Genomic DNA, 22,258 nt, shown 5'->3' with positions numbered 1-22,258 from the left:
TTTATATACGAGTAATTAAGCTAGTATATTTAAAGTGCTATAGTTTACTTCAGTATAAGTTAATAAAGTTATTTCTGATTATAAAAAACTGTATTAAATATTTATTTCGATATCCTGGAAAACTGATTTGGAATCATATTTTTATGTCACAGTAAAAAAAAGATTTTTAGACTTTTTTGAGATACGGGGTCTTCATTCATTCATTTGTTTTTGAAATTATCAAAGTGTAGAGTTATTTGAAAAAGCAAAACAAAGTATAAAGGCGCGTTTTTATACTTATGGCCAACAATAATGAGGGGCTCCCAGATTCAAAGTTACCTTCGATTAACAGTAGAGGACTTTTGGAAAGTCCCAAGTCATAAAGCGCTCCGGGAAAACTTAAGAGGAAATTCATGACTTTTACAGTCGTGACAACAACTATTTCATAAATATTGCTTTTTCCTACGATTATACAAAACAAATGAGGCATAAACCAGGCTTCCGACCATAATTGAAACATACGAAATCACGTCACGTTTTCCATAGACTTACTACACAAATCTTCCATCTAAAGTGTATTTGAAACAGTAGAATCAGGGTAAAGGTTAATCTACTGTCATACGGTCACTGACAATATTTAGATCTAATGTAGCATTTTTGGATTACCCTATGACTTATGACAATATTTAGCAGATGCAATAATTATTTTGGACGCTAAATACATCGACAGTCAGCGACTTACTTTGCCAACTTAGATAATATCTTTTATTATTTTTAGATCCAACTTAAAATTTAGATTAAAATAGCATTCACGCAAAATTGATTCCATACATATTAATTAACTATTTTAGCTAGAAACTGAAATACATACTAAAGAAATAAATATTGTTGACACACCTACCTCGTAGTCCCTCAAGTACCCATGTCATAGAGATAAAAACGAACTAAAGATTCCTCTTATATATCACACTAGAATCTACTAGTTCATTTACTTGGACATTACGTTATGAGTAAATAAACGGTCATGTGGTAAAATCTCAAAAATTACATCTAAGAATTTTATGACTGGTTATTACAAATATTATAAATATAATGTAGACTCTAATCAAATAAGATTCCTACTAAAACCTTCAGATTCACTTACGGTTAACAAAAGCAATATATCTTTGTTACAGAAACTAGACACGAGGATAATAATAGGCAGCTTCTCTCAAGAGATGATCCCGAAGATATTTTGCGAGGTGATTGTTTGTTCTTGCTTGGTTTATCATAAAAGTAAGATAGTGTTATATACGGTAAGGTTTTATATAGAACTCTTGTTTGATTGTCATGGCTTCACTGTCACAGCTGTTTCTGTGTATGATTTTATGACAATGGAAAGTCAGATACTTGTATGAAGGTAGGAAACGGGCATGCAGTCTGTAACACGACGTCTGTAATCAACCCAGATGAGATTGCCTACCTGAAGCTACATGCGGAGACGTACTTATCCGAGGCGTTCCAGCTTAGTCCTCAGGAGTAGCGGCGCTTCTGTTGCCGACCTCAGGTAGGAATACCTAATCCTATCTGGGGTTGATTACGAATGTCCATGGGCGGCAGGAGCCACTTACCATCAGGTGGACTGCATGCTCGTCTGCTACTCCTATATTATAAAATAGGTAAACTTGCCATAGTTCAAATATTGTCCTAGACATATATTTTAAACATTTTTTGTTGTCGGTCCCAGGCGTTCAAGCTAGGCATGTTTGGAGCGGAGTACGCGTGGCTGGTCGCGGGTGCTCCACCCCGTATCCGTGGCGGAGCACCCTGCGCACGCGCACAGCTCGCACGAGCGCTGGAAGGCCTCGTGTCGGTCACCGCGCACCGAGGCATCGTGGGGGATGTTGTGTCGTTTTCTGGACTTGTAAGTATTTTTATAGTGTAGAAGCGTTAGTAGAAAAATGCATTTTTTTTACAAAGATGAAGTAGATGATCCTGTAGTGGCTGAAAATAAATCACTGCCTCATCTAGGTCTACTTGTGAATCTTAGTTATGGCAAAAGACAAGTGTAAAGCACTGCTGTGTTCTAGTTTGAAACTATTAATATAAATACAGTTAACATGAGCCAACATATTCCTCGATAACAGAATATATTACTCTGCCTTGCCAATTATATTGACGCACTGTTCCACTATTATTAACTTCCACCATTATAAAGTGTACATTTTCACAGTTATACTAATTTATTTGATAGTTTTTCTCTTCCTTTACAAATGACATCGCAACGAAACAAATAACGACAACGAAGACATTTCATAAGTGTAAACCAGAGAGTATTACAAATAAAATAAAAAGGGAGAAAGAAATTAAATTAAATCTTCCAACCACACTCTTCCAAACATACAAAGAGCTAACACTTTTATAAAACAGAAATAATAACGCTGAAAACCTAATTGGCACTGTAAACGGAGAATCATACCACTTTAAGAAGTTTAAATACAATTTATCTAGAAGATTCTAAGCACGCTTCTAAACTTTAGAACTCCATACTTTTAATTCCCGGGAGTTAAAACTCTGAAGTTGATGCGGTAACATCACTAGCTGTGTACGGTCTAGTTAACTTGAATGCTCAACCTTAAAGTTAAATTTGAACTTAAGTGTTTAGCGCTCTTTAAAACCGTGGCGTGTGCGGCAAGCGGGGTTTTGATGTCATTAAAAATATTGCCTAACGTTTTAAAATAAGAGCGCTTTATACATATAAAACTCGCAACCATGGAAGGGTCTCCGATCGGTTAAAACTTAAAATATTTACGACGCAGAAGTAACATTTTAGGCTCCCGTAGACTTTAGTACGAGTAAATAATGGTGAGAGCCCCAGGAACTAATTAACGTAGTGTCTATATCACCTCACCGCCATGGTGATCTAGGCGATAGCGCAGAATTGAATGTAACCTACCCCTTGTGGCAACCGTTTGCGCCACCGACTGGCAGACATGACAGCATTCCCCAGTACCTATATTGCATTGGTTCACTGGGAGCAACTTCTTCTGTTTATGATGTCGCAAATGAATGAATAATGTAGTACAGCAGTGATAGCTTAGGTGCTGCTGAAACGGTGAAGGAAAACATCGTGAAAATTAATGTGTTTATTAAAAATAGTATGAATAAGATTTGATAAAATTCGATAGTGGATCATTAACAATGGGCGTGTCTTACATTATATTTCTTTTCCTTCTTCATGATTCACATGTTTCAGACAAACGAAATGTTCTACCGCGAGATGCAGAGTAAGGGACCAGTGTCGCCCTTCGCACCCCACACCTATGACGCGGTGTGGGCAATAGCACTAGCTCTGGGGAAGGCGGAGCTCCTCTGGCGAAGCATGGATGAGGAGAAGGGCGCCAGGCTGGGCCTCGGCCACTTCGACTATGATAGGAAGGACATGGCGGAAGAGTTCCTCTACCAACTCGGGAATTTGAGCTTTTTGGGAATATCGGTAAGTATTAAATCGGAAAGTGTTCTTCTTTGGAGGCATAATTAATTATGCTTAAAAACAATATGATATAGTGATAAACATTATGGCTTAAAGGTGTGGTAAAGAAGTTTACTCCTGGAATAAGTAAGTACTCATTCGAGGCGTTTCAAGTTAGCCCTCAGGAGTAGGAACGCTGGTATTTTTTGGGGTTGATTATTCATGTCCATGGGCAGAAGTCTACCATTTTTTTCTTTACCGGTATCTTCAGATGTCAACGAAAAAATAATACATTTAATACCTACATAAGCCAATCCAATTATCATAGTGTATGTTAGTAATCGCCATATTAACAAGAAAATATGAATAGAACAAAAATGTTAGCTAAAATCGATTACCGACTACACACACAGACAAATCACACACACATCCATTTAGCCTGAGCCTCAAGGACTATAATTACTGCCCACTGAATAGGCACCACTTAGTCGTCTCGTCCATTCAATCTTCAAGAAGGATCGTTGAATTGCTTCTAAAAGCGAACCAAACTCACAAAGTAACTGCTTAGTTCCGTAATCCAGTTTGTATTGAGACTGACAGCGCTAGAAACTTCGAGAGCAACTGAAATATTAATTCGCTTTCGATTTGGATCGACTGAAATAAAGTAGTGTAACCTAGTTGTTCATCGAGACTTAACTGAGAAGGTAAAAAATAAGGATCTGTCTACCTTCGTGAAACTTCATTAGTTTAGTTTTCGGTAAAATAATAATCTTAGATAGTTAAACAGATCAGAAACAGAGTGTACAAGTGTACGCTTTAGTCCGTAAAAAATACCTACTATTTTATGTTTATTATAACTTTGTACGATTTTAAAATATTATTATGAATTTAATAATACATTTAAAGAATCGATCCTATAAAACTATTTTGTAAAACGTTACCAAAACATTTAATTCAAATTGAAACTTAATTTTAATTCAAAACTAAATCCTTTACTTTCTTAGATATACTTTCTTATACGTGTTATGTACTTACTTAGAAACGGCACAAGAAACTCCATAATATCTATGTTTTATTAGGGATTTTTATGTTATTCTTAAAGTTATAGTATTATCTTATATATAAAATTCTCGTGTCACAATGTTAGTTACTGTACTCCTAAGAAACATCTCAACCGATTTTCACCAAATTTTACATGCATATTGAGTAAGTCTGAGAATGGGCTACTATCTATTTTTCATACCCCTAAGTGATAAGGGTTGTTCCTCCTTAACATTTTTTTTATTTATATGGCGACACAACGTTTGCCGGGTCAGCTAGTTTATTAAATAAAAATATATATTCAATGACGAAACTTTTATGTTTTTTATGCCAGCGATAGCGGAGACAACTAAGTGTTTTATAAAAGATATCTCTCAAATTTTAATCGCGTTCAATTCAAAAAGAGGTCAGTTGGAATGAAGAGGTCTGTAATTGAGTTGCCCTTTGAGACTACGTGAGGGCTGTAAAGGACGGAAAAAAGCTTTCCCTTTACGTTTCTGACTGGAATATTGTACATAAATAGAAATAAGGCGTAGAAAAGAAATATAGGATATTCGACGGCCATTAATAGCTCCTATATACATACTTACTTGGAATGAGTTTTACTTCGTGATTTGTATGAACATAAACGTATGGCGCGCGGTCGGGAGCTGGATGGGTCACCGCCATAGCATGTGCGCTTTCATCCTTCGGAAGACATGTTAAGACATCGTTGCGTGTTACTATAAAAAAGTCTCGCAGTCATTAAATAGTTATTAATATTTGTTTTTAACATTCCAGGGCCCAGTTTCCTTTAATGGGGCGGATAGGATCGGCATGTCAGCATTCTACCAAATACAAGGTAAGTAAATTAATGAATAATTAAAGGAGTTCATGATTAACTTTTTATGTCATACAAACATTGTTATGTTGTGATACAAATACGCCGAAACACACATGCAAGGTCAAAGTATTGCACAACTACATAATTTTTAATAATAAAAGAAAATAGTTTTCGTTAACATGAACTTTACATAACTATTCAAATGTACATAAATAAAGGAAATGCGAAACCTCACACAAATAGGCATATTATTCATTATTTCATAACTGTTATTGGAACTATTTCTGTTTCTACTTCTATAACTAATTTCTATTTGTTATTGAACTCAGGCGGTCGTCCCAAAGCAGTGGCTCTTTACACCCACGGCCGCGAAATGGCGTGTCCGGAGTGCTCGAAGCCGCAGTGGGCTGGTGGCGTGCCAGCCGCGAGGAGGGTGCTGGTGCTGCGCGTGGACTCCGTGTGGGCACCAGCCAGACTGGCAGTCGCGGCACTATCCGCTGCTGGTGTTGCTTTAGCTTTAGCGTTCTTGGCATTCAATTTGCATTATAGTAAGAGGAGGTAAGGATATGAATGTCATATGTCCCTAACATAAAGTTGATATAATAGCAAAAATACTTATTTGTTACCCTTTTCTAGATAAAAGCGATTTTGATTAACCTAATTTAATATGTAAAGGCTTTGTAAACGTATTCCAAAATGAACTCCTAATATAGAATTGATTAATCATATAAATGTCTTTAAAGATAACAATATGGTATTTAAATGTTAAAATGTATTAAGAAGAAAACAACTTTGTTCGACATAAAATTTACTCTTAAAATGTGAAAGATGCAAAGTTACGCAAAGCTAATTCAAAAGTCTCTTTAAAACGGTGAGAGGGTCAGAACAAAAGAAACTCAGAAGACTTATCAATAAGTCGACTACGTGCTGTTACTACTTTAAACTCATTTGACGTTCCAATTTTATGTGTCTTCAGGTCCATCAAACTGTCGTCCCCCCGTTTGAACAACATGACTCTGATCGGTTGTGTGCTAGTCTACTCCGCGGTGGCAATGCTAGGCATTGACAACTCCATACTACCGTCCTACATTCCATTCTCAGCAATGTGCACCGTAAGTTTCTAAGATTAGAAAAGGGGGTATAACCCGCTGTTGTTCGACTCAGCAGCAGCACAGAACAGCAGTGTTAAGCGCTATTGTATTCTGGTTTGAAGAGTGTGGTAAGGGAGACATACTTATCTGAGGCTTTCCAACTTAGTTCTCAGGGATAACAACTCATCTGTAGCAAATTTCAGGAAGGAATCTAATCTTAACGGGGGTTTATTACAGATGTTCATATACGGCAATAGCCACTTGCCATCAATTAGATTGCATGTTCATATTGTTATACAATGCCTTCGGATTTATTGTATTCTTGTGCTTGCAGGGTAGGGTCTACATTCTGTCAGCCGGATTCTCTTTAGCCTTTGGATCGATGTTTGCAAAAACTTACAGAGTTCACCGAATATTTATTAGGTATGTTATTGCTTGAAAATTGTAAGTAGATAATATGTAGTTCATCCACAGCTATATAGGCAATCGATTTCTCTGAAAATGGGGGTTGGTTGACTTAACAGTGACAAAATTTACATCTAACAATATTTTGGAGTATTGTCAGATGTGTTCATGCAATATATTTATGCATGCATTTTTTAGAATAACGTATCTTAGTCCAAATATCGACAAATATTGCCTAAAAAATCTACCATACACGATGCTACTCCATACTAGAGCTACTGAGTACCTCATCAATAAGAATCTTACTGGATTGAAACGATAGAATATCTTCTAAATATATATAACTCAAAGGTGACTGACATAGTGATCTATCAACGCACAGCCCAAACCACTGGACGGATCGGGCTGAAATTTGGCATGCAGGTAGATCTTATGACGTAGGCATCCGCTAAGAAAGGATTTTGATCAATTCTACCCCAAGGGGATAAAATAGGGGATGAAAATATTACTTCGTAACGCGAGCGAAATCGCGGGCAAAAGCTCGTATTGCATAAGTTCCAAAATAAAACCAATAACAGACCTAACATCACAGCAACAGAAGTGGCGTGTGCAAGACGAAGCTGCTTCAAGACACGCCGCTGATCTCGCTGGTCTGCGCGCTGGTGCTCATCGACGGCATGATCGTGACGCTGTGGGCCACCCTCGACCCCATGGAGCGACACCTCAAGAACCTCACCGTGGAGATCAGCGCGACCGACCGAAGTGTTGTTTATCAGCCGCAGGTATCTACATTTAATTTGGGATTTAAGAAAGATGGAACAGATTAGTAAGGATTTTTTTGTCTTGTGCGTGGAATATTGATAGCATACTGCTGAATACCATTTTTGGGGTGGTATCATGAAATGGGAAGGGATTAGAAATTAAGAACGTATCTTAATGACGCTGGCTCAGTTTATATTCCTAAACTTACAGAATATTAGAAGAAGATTATCAAGCATTTATGTAGGTTCTCTCGCAAGTAAATTATTCCTTACCTACTAAACCATAACATAATTATTCAAATAATATAATTTGTAGGTCGCGTTATTCAAGGCAATAAAGTAACTTATTAAAATATTAAATCTTAAAATAACTTTTTCTTTTCAGATAGAAATCTGCAAGTCCCAAAATACGACAGGGTGGCTCTGCGCCCTTTACGCTTACAAGGGTCTCCTGCTCATTGTCGGCGTGTACATGGCTTGGGAAACCAGGAACGTTAAGATATCAGCCCTTAACGACTCCAAGTATATTGGCATTAGCGTCTACTCCGTGGTCATCACCAGTACGAGTGTGGTTGTCATCGGAACCATCATCTCTGAGAGAGCAACTCTGGCGTACATTACGATCACGAGTTTGATTCTTGTAGCCACCACGTCGACTCTATGTTTACTGTTCTTGCCGAAAATTATTGCTATAAGGAGTAAAGGTAAATAAATATTCACGTTATACTTGAAAAAGGAAGTCATTTTTAATGTCTAGGAATCAATCTTTAAACAAAATCTTCCATTAGTCATAATTGTCGTATCTAGAAATATTTGTCTACTTGGCCGTTGTATTATTTGTTATGTAGAATCATAAGATGCCATATATGTAGTTAATCAAGAAATTAATTGCGAAGTCAATACATAATTTGAATTAATCACATAGATTACATACTTGAAATTAGATCGTGATATGTTTTTTCTAATTACAGCAGAAGAAGATCCTGTGATACAAAGCATGGGCCTAAGATTAGAATGTAAGACTAGAAGATTTGTTACGGACGAGACCCAGGAGTTGCACTTCCGGATAGAAATACAGAACAAAGTGTATAAGAGGGAAGTGGCTGCGTTGGACAAGGAGATCGGGAGGCTGGAGAAACTGCTGGCAGAACCTCTAGAATCTGCTAGTAGTTCTGTTGCGTCTATAGTTCTGCCCAAGCGGGTAAGGTCAATTTGATTACTAAAATCTACTGGAAATAGCGTCAACAATTATGATCATATCATACCATATCATATATTTTAAGTATTAAATTCAAATTTCAGAAACAGCATCCGTGCCACCATAGCATAGTAATGTATCGAAAAATAACATTCATCTAATATTTTTTCAGACGGAATTAAATACAGTAGAAGAAGAAGGTCTTGGCCGTTCAGATTCAGACAGACGGACTCCCAGCATCACAGGTGGACTACCAATGCTTCTTCTCTCAGTTCTCCCACCTGTCATTCCACGCGCAAGTTGGCCTTCAGCCGAGGCCTGCCGAGGACGCAACTCCGTAAGCTTCAGCTCCCAGCCAAAACTCAACTACAGGAAATCACAACCTTCAATAGATTTATATAATCTATGCTTGAATAAGCGCGAAGAAAATCATGGTCTACTAAAAAGACTAAAAAGCTTCTTCGGCAGTAGACCGACCAGCAGAAAAGCATCAACGATGTCTATAGCAGACCCAACTGGACAAAGCATTGCAGCAGCTCTAAAGATGCACGTTGGTATGATCGCTGGTCTTGTACCAGGCAACAGAAAACATTCTATGGTCCTTTCCTGTAACACACTCAACGTTCCACATCCAGAGATAAAATTGCGGCGGGAATCCTATGCTAGAAGCGGGCCAATTATCCGTATTACTGATGACGAACCAACGTGCTCAAGATACACATCAGATAGAAGCGTCTCCTCAGGAACACAGAAGTACGTAGCAGAGCCTGAAACTAAAGTCAATTTTGTGTTGCCAACATCGCACAAACCATCTTCTCATCAGAGCTCTTGTGAGAAAATCAGGGGCTCCCCGAGATTTCCTCACAGAATAGCACCGGCCACTTCTAGTTTAACCACACTAGATGGTAGAAGGAAGACAAGTGCAGACAGCGTATTCAGTATCCAACCAGGTGCTTTTGATGAGCAACGCAGGTTCAGTCACCAGAACGTGAGCAATCAAGAGCAAAGAAGTAAAGTCATTTTAGAAAGCAGATGGAAGTCAACAGAAGATGCCAGACCAGGACCTTCGAGGGGTAATTAGGTTAAAATAGTAATGGTGCCAAAGTAATGAAATGCCATTGTCTTTACTTATTGTAGATGTTAGGATGTACCTTATGTTTGTGGATATTTGTACATATGGTAGTGTAGTGCAACCTCGTATTAAACTGATATTAAATTTCAAATAAACTTTGTATCATACATAATTATGTAGGGATAAAGTTTAAATCTTATTTCAACGGTGCGTGATTTAAAAAGTATTAAATTATAATTTTGAGCGATTTTAGAAATACTTTTGTTATGGTCGAAATATCTCAAGTATTTTGTATCAAAAACAACGATTAACAAAACAACAATAGAGGACTATAAGATGATAATAATCAGAAATTGAAAACACGATACCAAAAACTGATAAACAACTAAAGGCTTACCCGTGCGCGGACGATGCTAATAGTGTAAAACATTTAGAAATATAGGAAATAGAGAAAAAGTAGAAAGGAAATACTGCGAAAGTAACTACTGAAGATTCTGTGGCGCTACTTGCACGCTTATACTTAAGTCATCAAATAAAGTATTCGTGTCCAAAGTGCCTAATCCGTCCGGATATTTCGACCGGGTAGTGAGACAGTATAAGGCAAATCACCCTCAAACAGTACATTTTGTCTATGGATATAACGAATTGGCAGAAAAAAAATGTTGACAAATGAAAAAAAATCCTTTTTATGTAACTACAACAATGTGAAAATTACTCCTAACTTAATATTTATACCATTTTCCTTCGTTTCGGTAGATAACTTAATTCTCTTCTATAAAATAATATATTTTATATGCATATTTCCCATAAAACAAGGAAAATTAACACCAAGAAGGTAGAATTAGATTAGATAACTCATAAAGGGAGTTGTTAGAAAATATAACTATTTGTAAAGTCCTAAATGTAGCTCAATAATAACCTCAATTATTTTTAAGAATATTGTAGGTACTCTAACTAAATATTAATTATAAGAAAGAGTCTAAAGAACGGCGATAATTTTCTACTATTTATTTCATATGACACTTATTAACACTTTCAATTTGGCGATTTATGAGAAAATTAATTAGAACGATTATTAAAATAATTATTATAATAACCCTTACCTATGTATCCAAAATTGCTATAAAACATACGACAGGGATCAAATATTTCATGTACTTAGGTCAAATAAAACAGGATTTCCCATATTAGAAATCTTAGAATATCTTAAATCATTTTTTACGGGTGTCATGTTTTCCTGATCATATTTCATAATTCATTTTTTATATAATGTTTTAATTTCTCCATGGATATGAATAGTAGCCAGATTGGCATTATTGTCATTTTTAAGAATTTCTGATAATGTACTTTTCCCAATAAATATAAAGCTATGTGACATATATTGTGTAGAAGAGTTTATTTTAAAATATAACCATTTTAAATATCATATCATTGTATTATGGCGTCAAAATCAAGATGTATTTTAAAGCAATATTAAGGAATTGTAATAAAGTATTAAAAATATAACGATATTTTTGAGTAGAATGTAATTTTTAGTCAAATTATATTATTGTGTCGTATACAGATAACGTGTGGATGTAGACGTGTTCATATTTTATAAATAAAAACTACTTCAATACAATTTTACAAAATAGCAGTTGCAAATGTTTTACTATTATTTTACGTAGTGAATATAATCATATTAAGTATATTTCTTACTAATGATTAAATATAAGTCAACATATGTTTAAACATTTAATTATTTGCATAATTAAAAAATAATAACTTTGAAAGTATTAGAGTTCTGTCCCATAATAAAAAATCTAGCGACGACACAGCAGACGACGAAGCAGTTTATCATTCCAATGATTGTTTACAGTCAGTCGCTGTCAAGAAAAAAATAAATTATTAAAAAATACTTGTATTAGGTATATATGGATCTGCATATTTGTGTACATATTTAGCACCCACATTACTTGGAAACTAGCGAAGAGGTATAAATATAAAATGACTATAAATTGTATTTTTAAAATTATCATCTAATTCTAGTCACAGTATTTTTCTTACATTTGCAACTGCTTTAAACTAGGTAATTCTATGCCGTGTGGAAAATTATGAATAAAATTTATTTACTAACTTGTGTTTTATTATACTTATGATAAACAAATATACCTTGTGTGCACACGTTCGCATGTGTGTACGCCGTAAACGTGCAAACATGCGTGCATGTGTGTATACATTTAAATAAACAACATTATTGAAACCTTCCCTATTTCCTGCCAAAATTTGACAAATAAATCGAACACAAAAATTACAATAAAGTTGATTTATTAACACTAACATTTACATATACTTTCCTAGAATAACTAGGATATTCTATCCTCAATACCACGCTCGTAACTGACGTTTCCTCATCCCGCTGCCCTCCCTCACGAGGCAAGCTTCACAATCCTATCCTCGATCTGCCGCTTGATATTGGCATTGACAGCGGGTAGTGGTTGCCCGAGGCGCACGGCCTCCTCCATGCGCTGCAGCAGCTGCACCTCGCGCGGCCAGCTCAGCAGGCTGCTCACCCGCCCGGGGGGAGAGCCCAGCCGCCCCACGCGACCACTACGGTGGATATAGTCTGACGTGTAGAGCGGGAAGTCGTAGTTTATTATGTGGCACGTCTGCAAACAAAAATTATTACAATTAGCAATCCACTTCTAACTGCACGACATTAATTCTATCTGACAGAGAAGATTTTGGGTCATAATAACCCATGCTGACCAAGTGCAAAATTGTTAGACATCACACACCTCTCACCTTCTTTTACTCAATTATTTAATGTACATCTGATTTTTAGGAAAACATTTTCCAAAATATAATTTTCATTCACCTCTTAGCCAATTCAAAATGAACAAGTAGAAATATTTAGACCTTAGTATAGTCCACGCCAAACTGCTAGTCCGCTCCGAATATAGGAACGAGTCGCGTCGCTGTAGCAAATTGCAAATATTACCAGGATGAAATCTGCGCAGGACCCTCTCGGCACCCGTGCGCTGCCCGTTCTCGCCCGTTGCGTTAGTGTGCCCTTACGCTACGGAGTATCAGCGAGAGAGCGTACAAGCAGTTTGGCGTGGACTATAATACACTAAAAACTAAACAGTTCATCTGACTTATATTTATATGTATTGAGTTAAATACATAGCTCAATATATACAGGGTGAATTTTTTAAACGGGCCTTCAGGGCCAAATCTGAAACTATAAGGATTAGCGAAAAATACTGAAAGGAGTTACGAGGCCGATTTTGATAAAAACTAAAACTGCATCATTACTTTTTTAAAATAACTTTTTCCCTAGCCGGGAATCGAACGAGTTCATTTAAAAAAAAATACACCCTCTATATTATTTCACTATCTGATAGTGTTGCTTATAAGGATCAAAATCTGGGAAGTAATGATAAATGACAAACTAAAGGAAAAGCCTCAATTTTAAGAAAATACATATTTTTTATATTAATTTGGCAGTTAAGTTCCCGCCATTCATCAATTTAAACATTTCGCGTGTTAACAATTTTTTGGCTCAATGTTTCAAATAATTTGAAATGGACGTTTTGTTCTTCAAGAATTTATATTTTTATGTCCGACTTAGTTAAGGTTACTTTTAGGACCATTATAATAGATTTAACTTGCTATGGACGGAAATTGACAATTTGCGAGAATGTCTTTTTCGAGTCAAATCCGAGTGATAACTAAACAAAGAGATATAGAAAATTATATTTACTGTTGAAACGTAGTTATAAATAACGAACATTAACAATTTACTATTTAATCACTTATCTATTTTTATTAAAAAATAAATCCTAAAAACGGCGGTAATTTACTTGCCAACATCGTATAATTAGTTGATTAACCAACAAATTCTTCAATGGTATGACTTACATATGTTTCTAAAGAAATACACATAATTCATTTGTTATGTATAATCCTTAAGGATTAGTATGGAATGTATGGAAAAATATGTATTTTCTTCAAAATTTTCCTTTTCCTTTAATTTGTCACATAACATTACTTCCCAGAATTTGATCCTTATAAGCGACACTATCAGATGGTGGAATAATATAGAGGGTGTAATTTTTTTAAAAATGAACTCGTTCGATTCCCGACTAGGGAAAAAGATATTTTAAAAAACTAATGATGCAGTTTTAGTTTTTATCAAAATCGGCCTCGTAACTCCTTTCAGCATTTTTCGCTAATCCTTATAGTTTCGGATTTGGCCCTGAAGGCCCGTTTTAAAAATTCAACCTGTATAATACAATATTATGTAATTTTTTGTATTACTTACTCTTACTGTGTCCAGTCCTCGTGACGCAATATCAGTGCACGATAGAACATCAACCGCTCCGTTCTTGTACATATCAAACTTCCCAAGCTTCAATGCAACAGCCATTTTCCCGTTAATGTTGACGCATTGGACACCATTCTCGTTGAGGAACATGGAGACGAAATCGCATGTGGACGTTTGGTTGGAGAAGATCATCACTGGACGCTTCATGTTCACGTCTGCTTGGACCATCTTCAACATCTCCATAGGTTTCTGAGCTTTGCCGAGACGGATAAACCTGTGATAATGCAAGCAATTAGAGTCGGCGTCAAACTGCTAGTCGACTTCGAATATAGAAACGAGTCGCGTCGCAATAGCAAATTGTAGATACTAGCGGGACGAAGACAGCGCAGGACCCCCGGCACCCTCCGCTGCCCGCTCTCGCCCGCGGGTACATAGGGCAGTTAGTGTGGCCTTTAGTTGCTACGTAGTATACTCCGTACAAGCTTATATTGACTCTCTTACTGACACTCGCGCACATTAACTTCAGCGCGGACTTTAACAGAACATGTTTTGCTTGCCAATAATATCCCTACATAAATGTTTTCTAAGACAACTTTATATTTAAACTTGTAGAGTATGAAATAGATTTTTATAGAATAGAGAATTTTAACAAATCATATTAGTAAGTAGCTTATCCTTAGCTTATGCCTAACTAAACATGGTTTTGTCTTAAGTATTTTCCAACCCAAACCCTCAATATGAAACTTCATAATATTATACTAATATTTTCTTAGATAGAGATCAACCACAGATTTGTGACTAACCCAGTGGATCAAGTTTTATTATAGGTAAATGTCTCCCTTACCATATAATATGCTCCAAAAAATCCCTCGTCATAGAGAGGCCTATGTTAAGCATTAGGATATTTTAGAGTAGTAAAGAATAATAACGTAGCCTCCCAACCAACACAAAAGACATACATTAAATACTGACTTGTGCGGTACATTTGGTAACAGCTGGTGTATTCTTGACGTGGATACTGTTTTCAGTGATGTTGGATCTACGAAGGAGCTGACTGCTTCTGGCAACTTGTGGGGCATCGTCGCGCTCACTAGAGTCAGCTGGCAGCCCACTGGTGGTGACTGGATGGTAACTTGGTGGTGGAACTGAGGAATACAAATAAAATTGTAATAAACAATCTAATTAATATATTTTTTATATGGAAATAAGGAAATGATTCATAAATGCTATAGGGTCATACAGATGTCCATTAGAAGGATTGAAGAGCAATGTGACCATGCAAGTAAGCATGAAGCAGCTTCGAATATACCTGAAGCTACTTAGGGCATATCACAACTGTTCCTCAGGACCCTTAGGTCCCTTGGGAAATCTCTTTTTAGCAACTTTAGCATGATAAGTGGTTGATGTACTTCTATATTTAAATTACTGAGTTTCAACAATCAGATGGTACTTTAGTGACCATGATAAAGCACAAATAATAATGGATTTTATGCAATTTAGAATCAAACTGAAATCAAAACATTTATAACCTATCACATTGGAACCAAAAATCTTTATTAATCTGTTTCTTAAAATCAAACCCACTTAACTTATCTTACATAATGTAATAATCATAAAAAACTTCACTCACAGAAAACTTCCTCATCAAATTCGTGACCTTTCCCGTAAAACTATCATCCAATAGAGTATCCGCTTCATCCAGCACCACATGGTGTATGTTGTGTATCTTCAGGATACCCGTGGTGACCAGCTTACTGTAGGCTCCGAGGGTGGTTATCAGGATATCACTGTACTCGATTGGTGGGTTCACCATCTGCTGTTTGGTACGCCCTCCGACTAATGTTGAAACATTTATGTTCAAGTTTTCAGCTATATTTTGAGCTACTTCGCTGATTTGTGTTGCTGTAACGAAAATGGGATTATTAACCTTACATTGCCATGTAAATAAGTATAGTCATTTATTTTATATTCAGGTGTATATTCCAGTGTATATTGATGTAATGTTAAATTAATTTTCACAAGAAGGGGTAGAAAAAATTAATTGGTTTATTAAAAAACTTTAACTGTGAGTAATCGGACTTATAAAAAAAAAATAATAAGTCAATTAATAAATTATAATAGAATCGTTAATAAATATGACTAAATTAATTTATGTTCATTAATAATGTTATTGAGTATTAATACACTAACTTAAAGAATGACTAAAAAGAACATTTAATATATTTTTATTAGAAAAAATAGTAATTGTTTTGTTTAAAACTACCATGATTCAGAACTACTCACCTAACTCTCTACTGGGCGTGATAACCACCGCTAACGGACTGTTAAACTCCTCCGTCACACTGGGTTTCCATTGCAAGATGTGCTGGAATATTGGCAACAAATACGCCAACGTTTTGCCACACCCTGTCTCCGCAGTCATCACGGTGTTACAGCCCTTCAATATAGACGGTATCGCCTTAGCTTGTATTTGTGTTGGTGACGAGAACCCTTGCGCCAACATGATCTCCTCCAACTCTTTACAAACGCCAATTTCTTCATAACTCTTCTTGTAAACTGGCTTTTCTTCCTTTTTATTTGCACTCAGGTTAACTATGAAGTAATCGCCCTTCGATTTAGGGTGCAACCAGCCCTTCGAAGCTAGCTTTACACCTTCAAACTTACTGTAACTCTGCCCTTCATAATGGTTGAACTCAGGTCGCTTACACGTTATTATTGGCAGTTTCTTCTTTACTTGTTTCGTGCAATAATATCGGCAATATGATGTGTTTATCAACTGCCGTAGTTTAGACATTTTTTTGTGTTAAATAACAATATCATAGTTTATAGGTTATGAACAATATGAGCCGCTTTTGACAGTCAGACAGTATGACTTTGACAGTTGGGAATGTTGGCATGTAATCTGTAAGGGATTAATCGAATAATCGATTTTCCGGAGCAAATATATGAATATTTTTTATTTAAAATAGAAAATGTACTCAGATATCCGAAAATGAAAATTTGATTTTTTTGAGTCGTAATTACATAAAACGGAAAACTTTACTTCTTTTTTCGTGTTCGTATTCTTGTTCGTACAGTTTTTCTTGTTCAATGTTGGCACCACTCTAAAGTAACGAAGCGCGGGAAAATACAAACTGAATCTATATTACAATGTTTGCAACTTCAATTTAATCAGTTTAAGAGATTTTGTAAATTCAAAAGATGTAAGCGATAACGGTTTAAGCTGAAGTTTTTTTTTTATTTAGACTCAGGTACCTTCATCCTGAGCTGGAAGTAAATGTACAAAAATATGGTATTTAAAGCTAAACCTTTACCTAACCTAATTAGCTAAGATGCTAAGATAAAATCCTTGACCACAACGTATTGTTATACAATATATGTGTCTGAATCTGAACTCTGATACCCTCACATGCAGCCTTAACACTGATCCACATACACGGCCTCGTTGTACGTAGAGCGCAAATGCCACGGAGAAATCATGGATTTCGCTAAAGACAAATAATTTAAATTAAATCCTGAATTTTTATTTCATTTATTTACTTACCGATATTTCTATAATTATCCAATATAATAACCTGAAATATTTTTTTATGATATCTTGACTTATTTCCAGCTGGCACACGCAGCTTCTTATAAAATACGAAACCCATTTTTCCGCTACCTCTGTTTTCAACATTTTTCTTACATAAATCTAACAGTAGATTACTATCGACTGACTAGTCCTGGAGGACTTATACCTTACTTAATGTCCTAAATAACTAGAGACTATGAGATGTTTACTTTGTGCCCTAAAACAATTTATAGGTATTGGACTGATTGGATCCATTTTTCAAATATAAAAGTTATCCGCTGTAACACTGAGTTTTATGGCGAACGTTAAAAACATCTTCAGAATTTATGGACATTCGTGTATTTCGTTACTGTTATTGTTTTAAGGAAAATATAAACTCCTGTGACACCACCGCCACACCTATTTCTGACTAATAATAGTAGTGTAAGTGTTTTGGGTTTAAGAGTGCGGCTGTTGGGTTTGAAATCATAATTTCTTGTGTGTGTACCTTAGATTAGAATTTGGGATCTTTAATATAGGACGTAATCGCTAGAAATCTGTACCACCGAAATAATTACAAGGCAAGGCACACGCACGCACACACAACACACACCCACACACCTTCTTACCCACCCACACACACACACCCACACACACCCACCCACACACACAAACGCACGCACGCAAGCACGCACGCACGCACGCTCGCTCGCACGCACGCACGCACGCACGCACTCACGGACACACACACACAACCCATTTTTTAAATGCTTACTAGGATGGCATCAATCACTGCATAAATAGAAAATATACAAAGAAATGTTTAGTATTAACCATGTTTTGTTATACCTAGTTATAAGCATTTCTTGAATCAATTTTATTTTATTTTTATTTATTTATATAATTTTGATTATGGATTACATACAGAATGAATACTAAGTCCAAGTGGATACATCCAAATTATCATATTTTAAAATAGGTAATAACAATCATACGATTTAAACCAAATGAGGTCTTCAGTTAGCTTTATGTACATCGTTTAGTCTTTAACAAAATCTTACAGTGTGCGGAAGTCAGCAATTGTAAAAAGCATTCTATAATAGGCTATTTATACTAGGTATTTCATAATAAGGTGAGTGTTTTTCTATTTCTATCGTAAAAATACAATAAGGTCTCAAAAACAAAAAGGTGTTTAATTATTTACGAATTTAAGTAATATTAATTTTATAAATGCTCTTTAATCAAAAACATTTTATCCATGTAGTGTATTTTATCGAATATAAAATAATTATAGTCGAAAATCTTAATGTTTTTTTAAATACCGGTTATGCTCGTAAAAGTGTAGGGCTCTTTGTGGTCTGACAGCGATGGCGCCATCGCTATACCCATCTGTATATTTATGCCTTTCAAAGTAGTGACTTCGAAAGTTGTAGTCAGGGTCAGATTAATAAAATAGTAAGCGGGTCTACTACCCCCACAACAGAGGGACCCAAAAAAGGGGAAAAAAACCCTTAGTGACCAGTCGAATTTTTTATTTTTATTTAGATAAATATAGGTTAGATACATTAAAAACCAGAGTGCGTCAAGAGGGTAATGTTTTTCAAGCGTAATATATGTATGAATGTCACAGAGATTTTAGTATATAAATTGAATTTGTCCCAATTGAGAGTGACATAGACCATATGAAGGTGGTAGAACCCTTTGTGGTTCGACTCCGGCGGCACCACCGCCATACCTATTTCTACCAAATAACAGCAGTGTTAGGCGCTGCTGTGTTCCGGTTTGAAGGGTGTGGTAAGGGAGACAGACTTTTCCGAGGCGTTCCAGCTTAGTCCTCAGGGGTAGCGGCGCATCTGTGGCCGAACTCAGGTAGGAATATCTAATCCTATCTGGGGTTGATTACGGATATCCATGGGCGGCAGTAGCCACTTACTATCAGGTGGACCGCATGCTCGTCTGCTACTCTTATATTATAAAAAAAAAATACGTGATGGGCTGGGCTGAAATATTATTTACCATAACAAATAATGAATATGGGTAAATTAAACGAATTAATTAAACTTATCATATTAAAAACACCCTATTGCTTTAAAATGATTAATTAAAAATGAAAAATACGCTAAATAAATTGAGTACAATATTAAAATACAAATTGAATATTATTATGTTGCAGAACAAATAAAAGTTACAGCAATTTATTGTTACAAATTAAAGTAATTATTTATACAAAAATTCAACTGCTTAATTAGTCTGTATATAGTATTTAACTGGAAAGGGAGAAATTAAGTACTACAGTAACTGTTTATATTAAAATGAAAATTAAATACATATTTCCATATTTATTCATATTATTATACATACATATTAGATAATATTATTTTTTTATCATTAATCATTGCATTAATTTCGCTTTCGGTGAATAAGTAATATCATTATTTTTCTATAATTTTGGTTTGTTCGCGTGTGCTAGACCTTATCCTATTTAATTCTGGCGCAGTCGGGTAATACCTACGAAAGCTACATAGGTAGTAGGAAGCTTTTAAAGGTAATAGAACCATCTGCGGTTCGATTGCGGCAGCACCACCACTATACCTATTTCGTAGGTGTTCTTGTTCGAGGCATTTCAGCTTAGTCCTCAAAGAGAGCAACGCATTTGTGGTCGACCTCAGATATCTGGTCTTGTATGGGGTTGATTGGAAATGTCTATGGGCAGCAGTAGCCACTTCACATCAGGTTGATTGCATGCTCGTTTGCTACTTCTATATTATATATAAAAAACCTACTCTATAAACGTAATTAAATACGAGAACATACCATTCATTTATGCAGAAAAAATATAAACGTGCGCATTACTTAGGTATTGCTTAGTGCTTAGCGATTTAAATAAATGCCTTCCTAATTATCGTATGAGCTGAATTATGAAGCAATGATCATTTATATAATGAGTATAATAGTATTTATATATTTTATCAAAATTGATCACTTAAATACCATTTGTAAACTTACGTTATCAACTTTTAAAGAAAATTAAACTTACATAGTTAAAATAATAATATATTTTCATATTCATGGTGATGAAATTTGGTTAGGTAGGTATGTATATTATTATTCAGGGTCAAATCCGAAACTATAGGTAAGTATTAGCGAAAAATGGTGAAAGGATTTACGAGGCCGACTTTATATAACCGGCCGGAACAATAATGACCAATTATTATAATATTTTACATAAGTATAATGAAAATTGAGATCCTGCCTGTTCGTCTGATTTATTGTTAGCATTTATTCAATAAAATAATTATTACTTGGATCCAAAAGAATCCCTGAAGCAAACACGATAACTTAATTCAATGTTCTGTGTTAAAATTAGCAATTAACTTATTAATATGCAATTAATCATGTACTTATCTATCAGTATTAAGTAAGATCATACATAATACGAAAAGTTAAGTAATGTCGAATACGGTCAACAGTTGCATAGGTGACCGCTAGTGACAAAATTTAATGTACCATGCTTTGCTATTGCTTGTGAAGCTATTTATTTATATTTTTCTGAAGGTGGTAGAACCCTTTGTGGTTCGAGTCCGGCGGCACCACCGCCGATGCTCAAACATGAGTAGACTCGATTGAAGGCAAGTGAGAGTAACAACGCCTACTAGTGGAAGCCACGCCGCGCCTTTGCACTTCCACTTGTTTTTTCTGTTCCATGGTTTCAACTTAGTACTCAGGGATATTGGCGCACCTGTGGCCGACCTCAGATAGGAATATCTATTCCTATTTGGGGTTAATTACAGGGTTAATATTAGGTGGACTACATGCTCGTCTGTTCCGTTATATCCTGGTAAAAATCCTTTGGTAAAAAAAGGTATATATCCTGTTCACACGTAGACCAGTTATTGGACACAAAGAGAGATACAGATAGCCTTTAATGGTAGGGAAGCCTTTCCTCACTGAAGAATTACAGGCGTAGGCATAAAGGATTTTTTTTTATAATATAGGAGTAGCAGACGAGCATGCAGTCCACCTGATGGCAAGTGGCTACTGCCGCCCATGGACATCTGTAACCAACCCCCAGATGAGATAAGATATTTCTACCTGAGGTCGGCCACAGATGCGCCGCTACCCCTGAGGACTAAGCTGGAACGCCTCGGAAAAGTATGTCTCCCTTACCACACCCTTCAAAACGGAACACAGCAGCGCCTAACACTGCTGTTATTAGGCAGAAATAGATGTGGCGGTGGTGCCGCCGGAGTCGAACCACAAAGGGTTCTACCACCTTGCTAGGACTATCCTATCCGTCCATCCGTCCGTTTCACTGTCATAGGTATCTATCTGTTGAACCGTAATAAGTACATAGACATAGTAGACAGTTAAAATTTTCATAATGCATTTACTTCTATGGCTGCTATGAAAACGAATATTAAAAATAAGAAAAATAAAATTTGGTGGTATGGAACCCACCGTGTGTGAGTTCGACTCCACACCTCATCCTGTCCCACGACAGTAAAAAGGCAGTACAACGCACATGTACACAAATTTTGAAAAATTGTAATTATTTTATGTAATCTTATTTTCAACAGG

The 22,258-nt window shown here is 35.9% G+C and overlaps 2 protein-coding genes across 2 annotated transcripts in view; one reads left to right on the top strand and one right to left on the bottom strand.

Annotated features, from left to right (window-relative positions):
* The window catches only part of GABA-B-R3 (gamma-aminobutyric acid type B receptor subunit 3), a 156,157-nt gene extending 144,221 nt beyond the window's left edge, over positions 1-11,936 (top strand). Inside the window, exons 7-17 of the mRNA XM_073082550.1 lie at positions 1,155-1,220; positions 1,706-1,882; positions 3,215-3,454; positions 5,252-5,312; positions 5,624-5,852; positions 6,271-6,406; positions 6,720-6,808; positions 7,383-7,572; positions 7,937-8,255; positions 8,523-8,752; positions 8,922-11,936. Coding sequence (XP_072938651.1) covers positions 1,155-1,220; positions 1,706-1,882; positions 3,215-3,454; positions 5,252-5,312; positions 5,624-5,852; positions 6,271-6,406; positions 6,720-6,808; positions 7,383-7,572; positions 7,937-8,255; positions 8,523-8,752; positions 8,922-9,830 — 2,646 coding nt within the window. The 3' untranslated portion in view covers positions 9,831-11,936. The remainder of the gene's footprint in view (positions 1-1,154; positions 1,221-1,705; positions 1,883-3,214; positions 3,455-5,251; positions 5,313-5,623; positions 5,853-6,270; positions 6,407-6,719; positions 6,809-7,382; positions 7,573-7,936; positions 8,256-8,522; positions 8,753-8,921) is intronic.
* A 175-nt stretch (positions 11,937-12,111) lies between these two features.
* Positions 12,112-17,021, bottom strand: Dbp21E2 (putative ATP-dependent RNA helicase Dbp21E2). The gene is made up of 5 exons (XM_073082547.1): positions 16,414-17,021; positions 15,761-16,032; positions 15,103-15,275; positions 14,128-14,404; positions 12,112-12,469 (listed from the first exon to the last, which is right to left on the bottom strand). The coding sequence occupies exons 1-5, from the start codon at positions 16,922-16,924 to the stop codon at positions 12,230-12,232; spliced, it is 1,473 nt and encodes a 490-aa protein (XP_072938648.1). The 5' UTR covers positions 16,925-17,021; the 3' UTR covers positions 12,112-12,229.
* Positions 17,022-22,258: the final 5,237 nt, after the last annotated feature.

The sequence above is a fragment of the Epargyreus clarus genome, unplaced genomic scaffold (assembly GCF_041222505.1).
Source record: "Epargyreus clarus isolate Ecla_fem2 unplaced genomic scaffold, WU_Ecla_fem_2.2 ptg000018l, whole genome shotgun sequence".
Lineage (NCBI taxonomy): Eukaryota > Metazoa > Arthropoda > Insecta > Lepidoptera > Hesperiidae > Epargyreus > Epargyreus clarus.
This window is presented reverse-complemented; position numbering and strand designations above follow the sequence as displayed.

What these genes read in the sequence shown, in the direction of transcription:
- Dbp21E2 (XM_073082547.1), bottom strand. Translation starts at nt 16,924, where the DNA reads ATGTCTAAACTACGGCAGTTGATAAACACATCATATTGCCGATATTAT. An exon ending in ATTTGATGAGGAAGTTTTCT is followed by an intron (nt 15,276 to 15,760) that starts GTGAGTGAAGTT and finishes TGTATTCCTCAG; the next exon opens with TTCCACCACCAAGTTACCAT. An exon ending in TTACCAAATGTACCGCACAA is followed by an intron (nt 14,405 to 15,102) that starts GTCAGTATTTAA and finishes GCATTATCACAG; the next exon opens with GTTTATCCGTCTCGGCAAAG.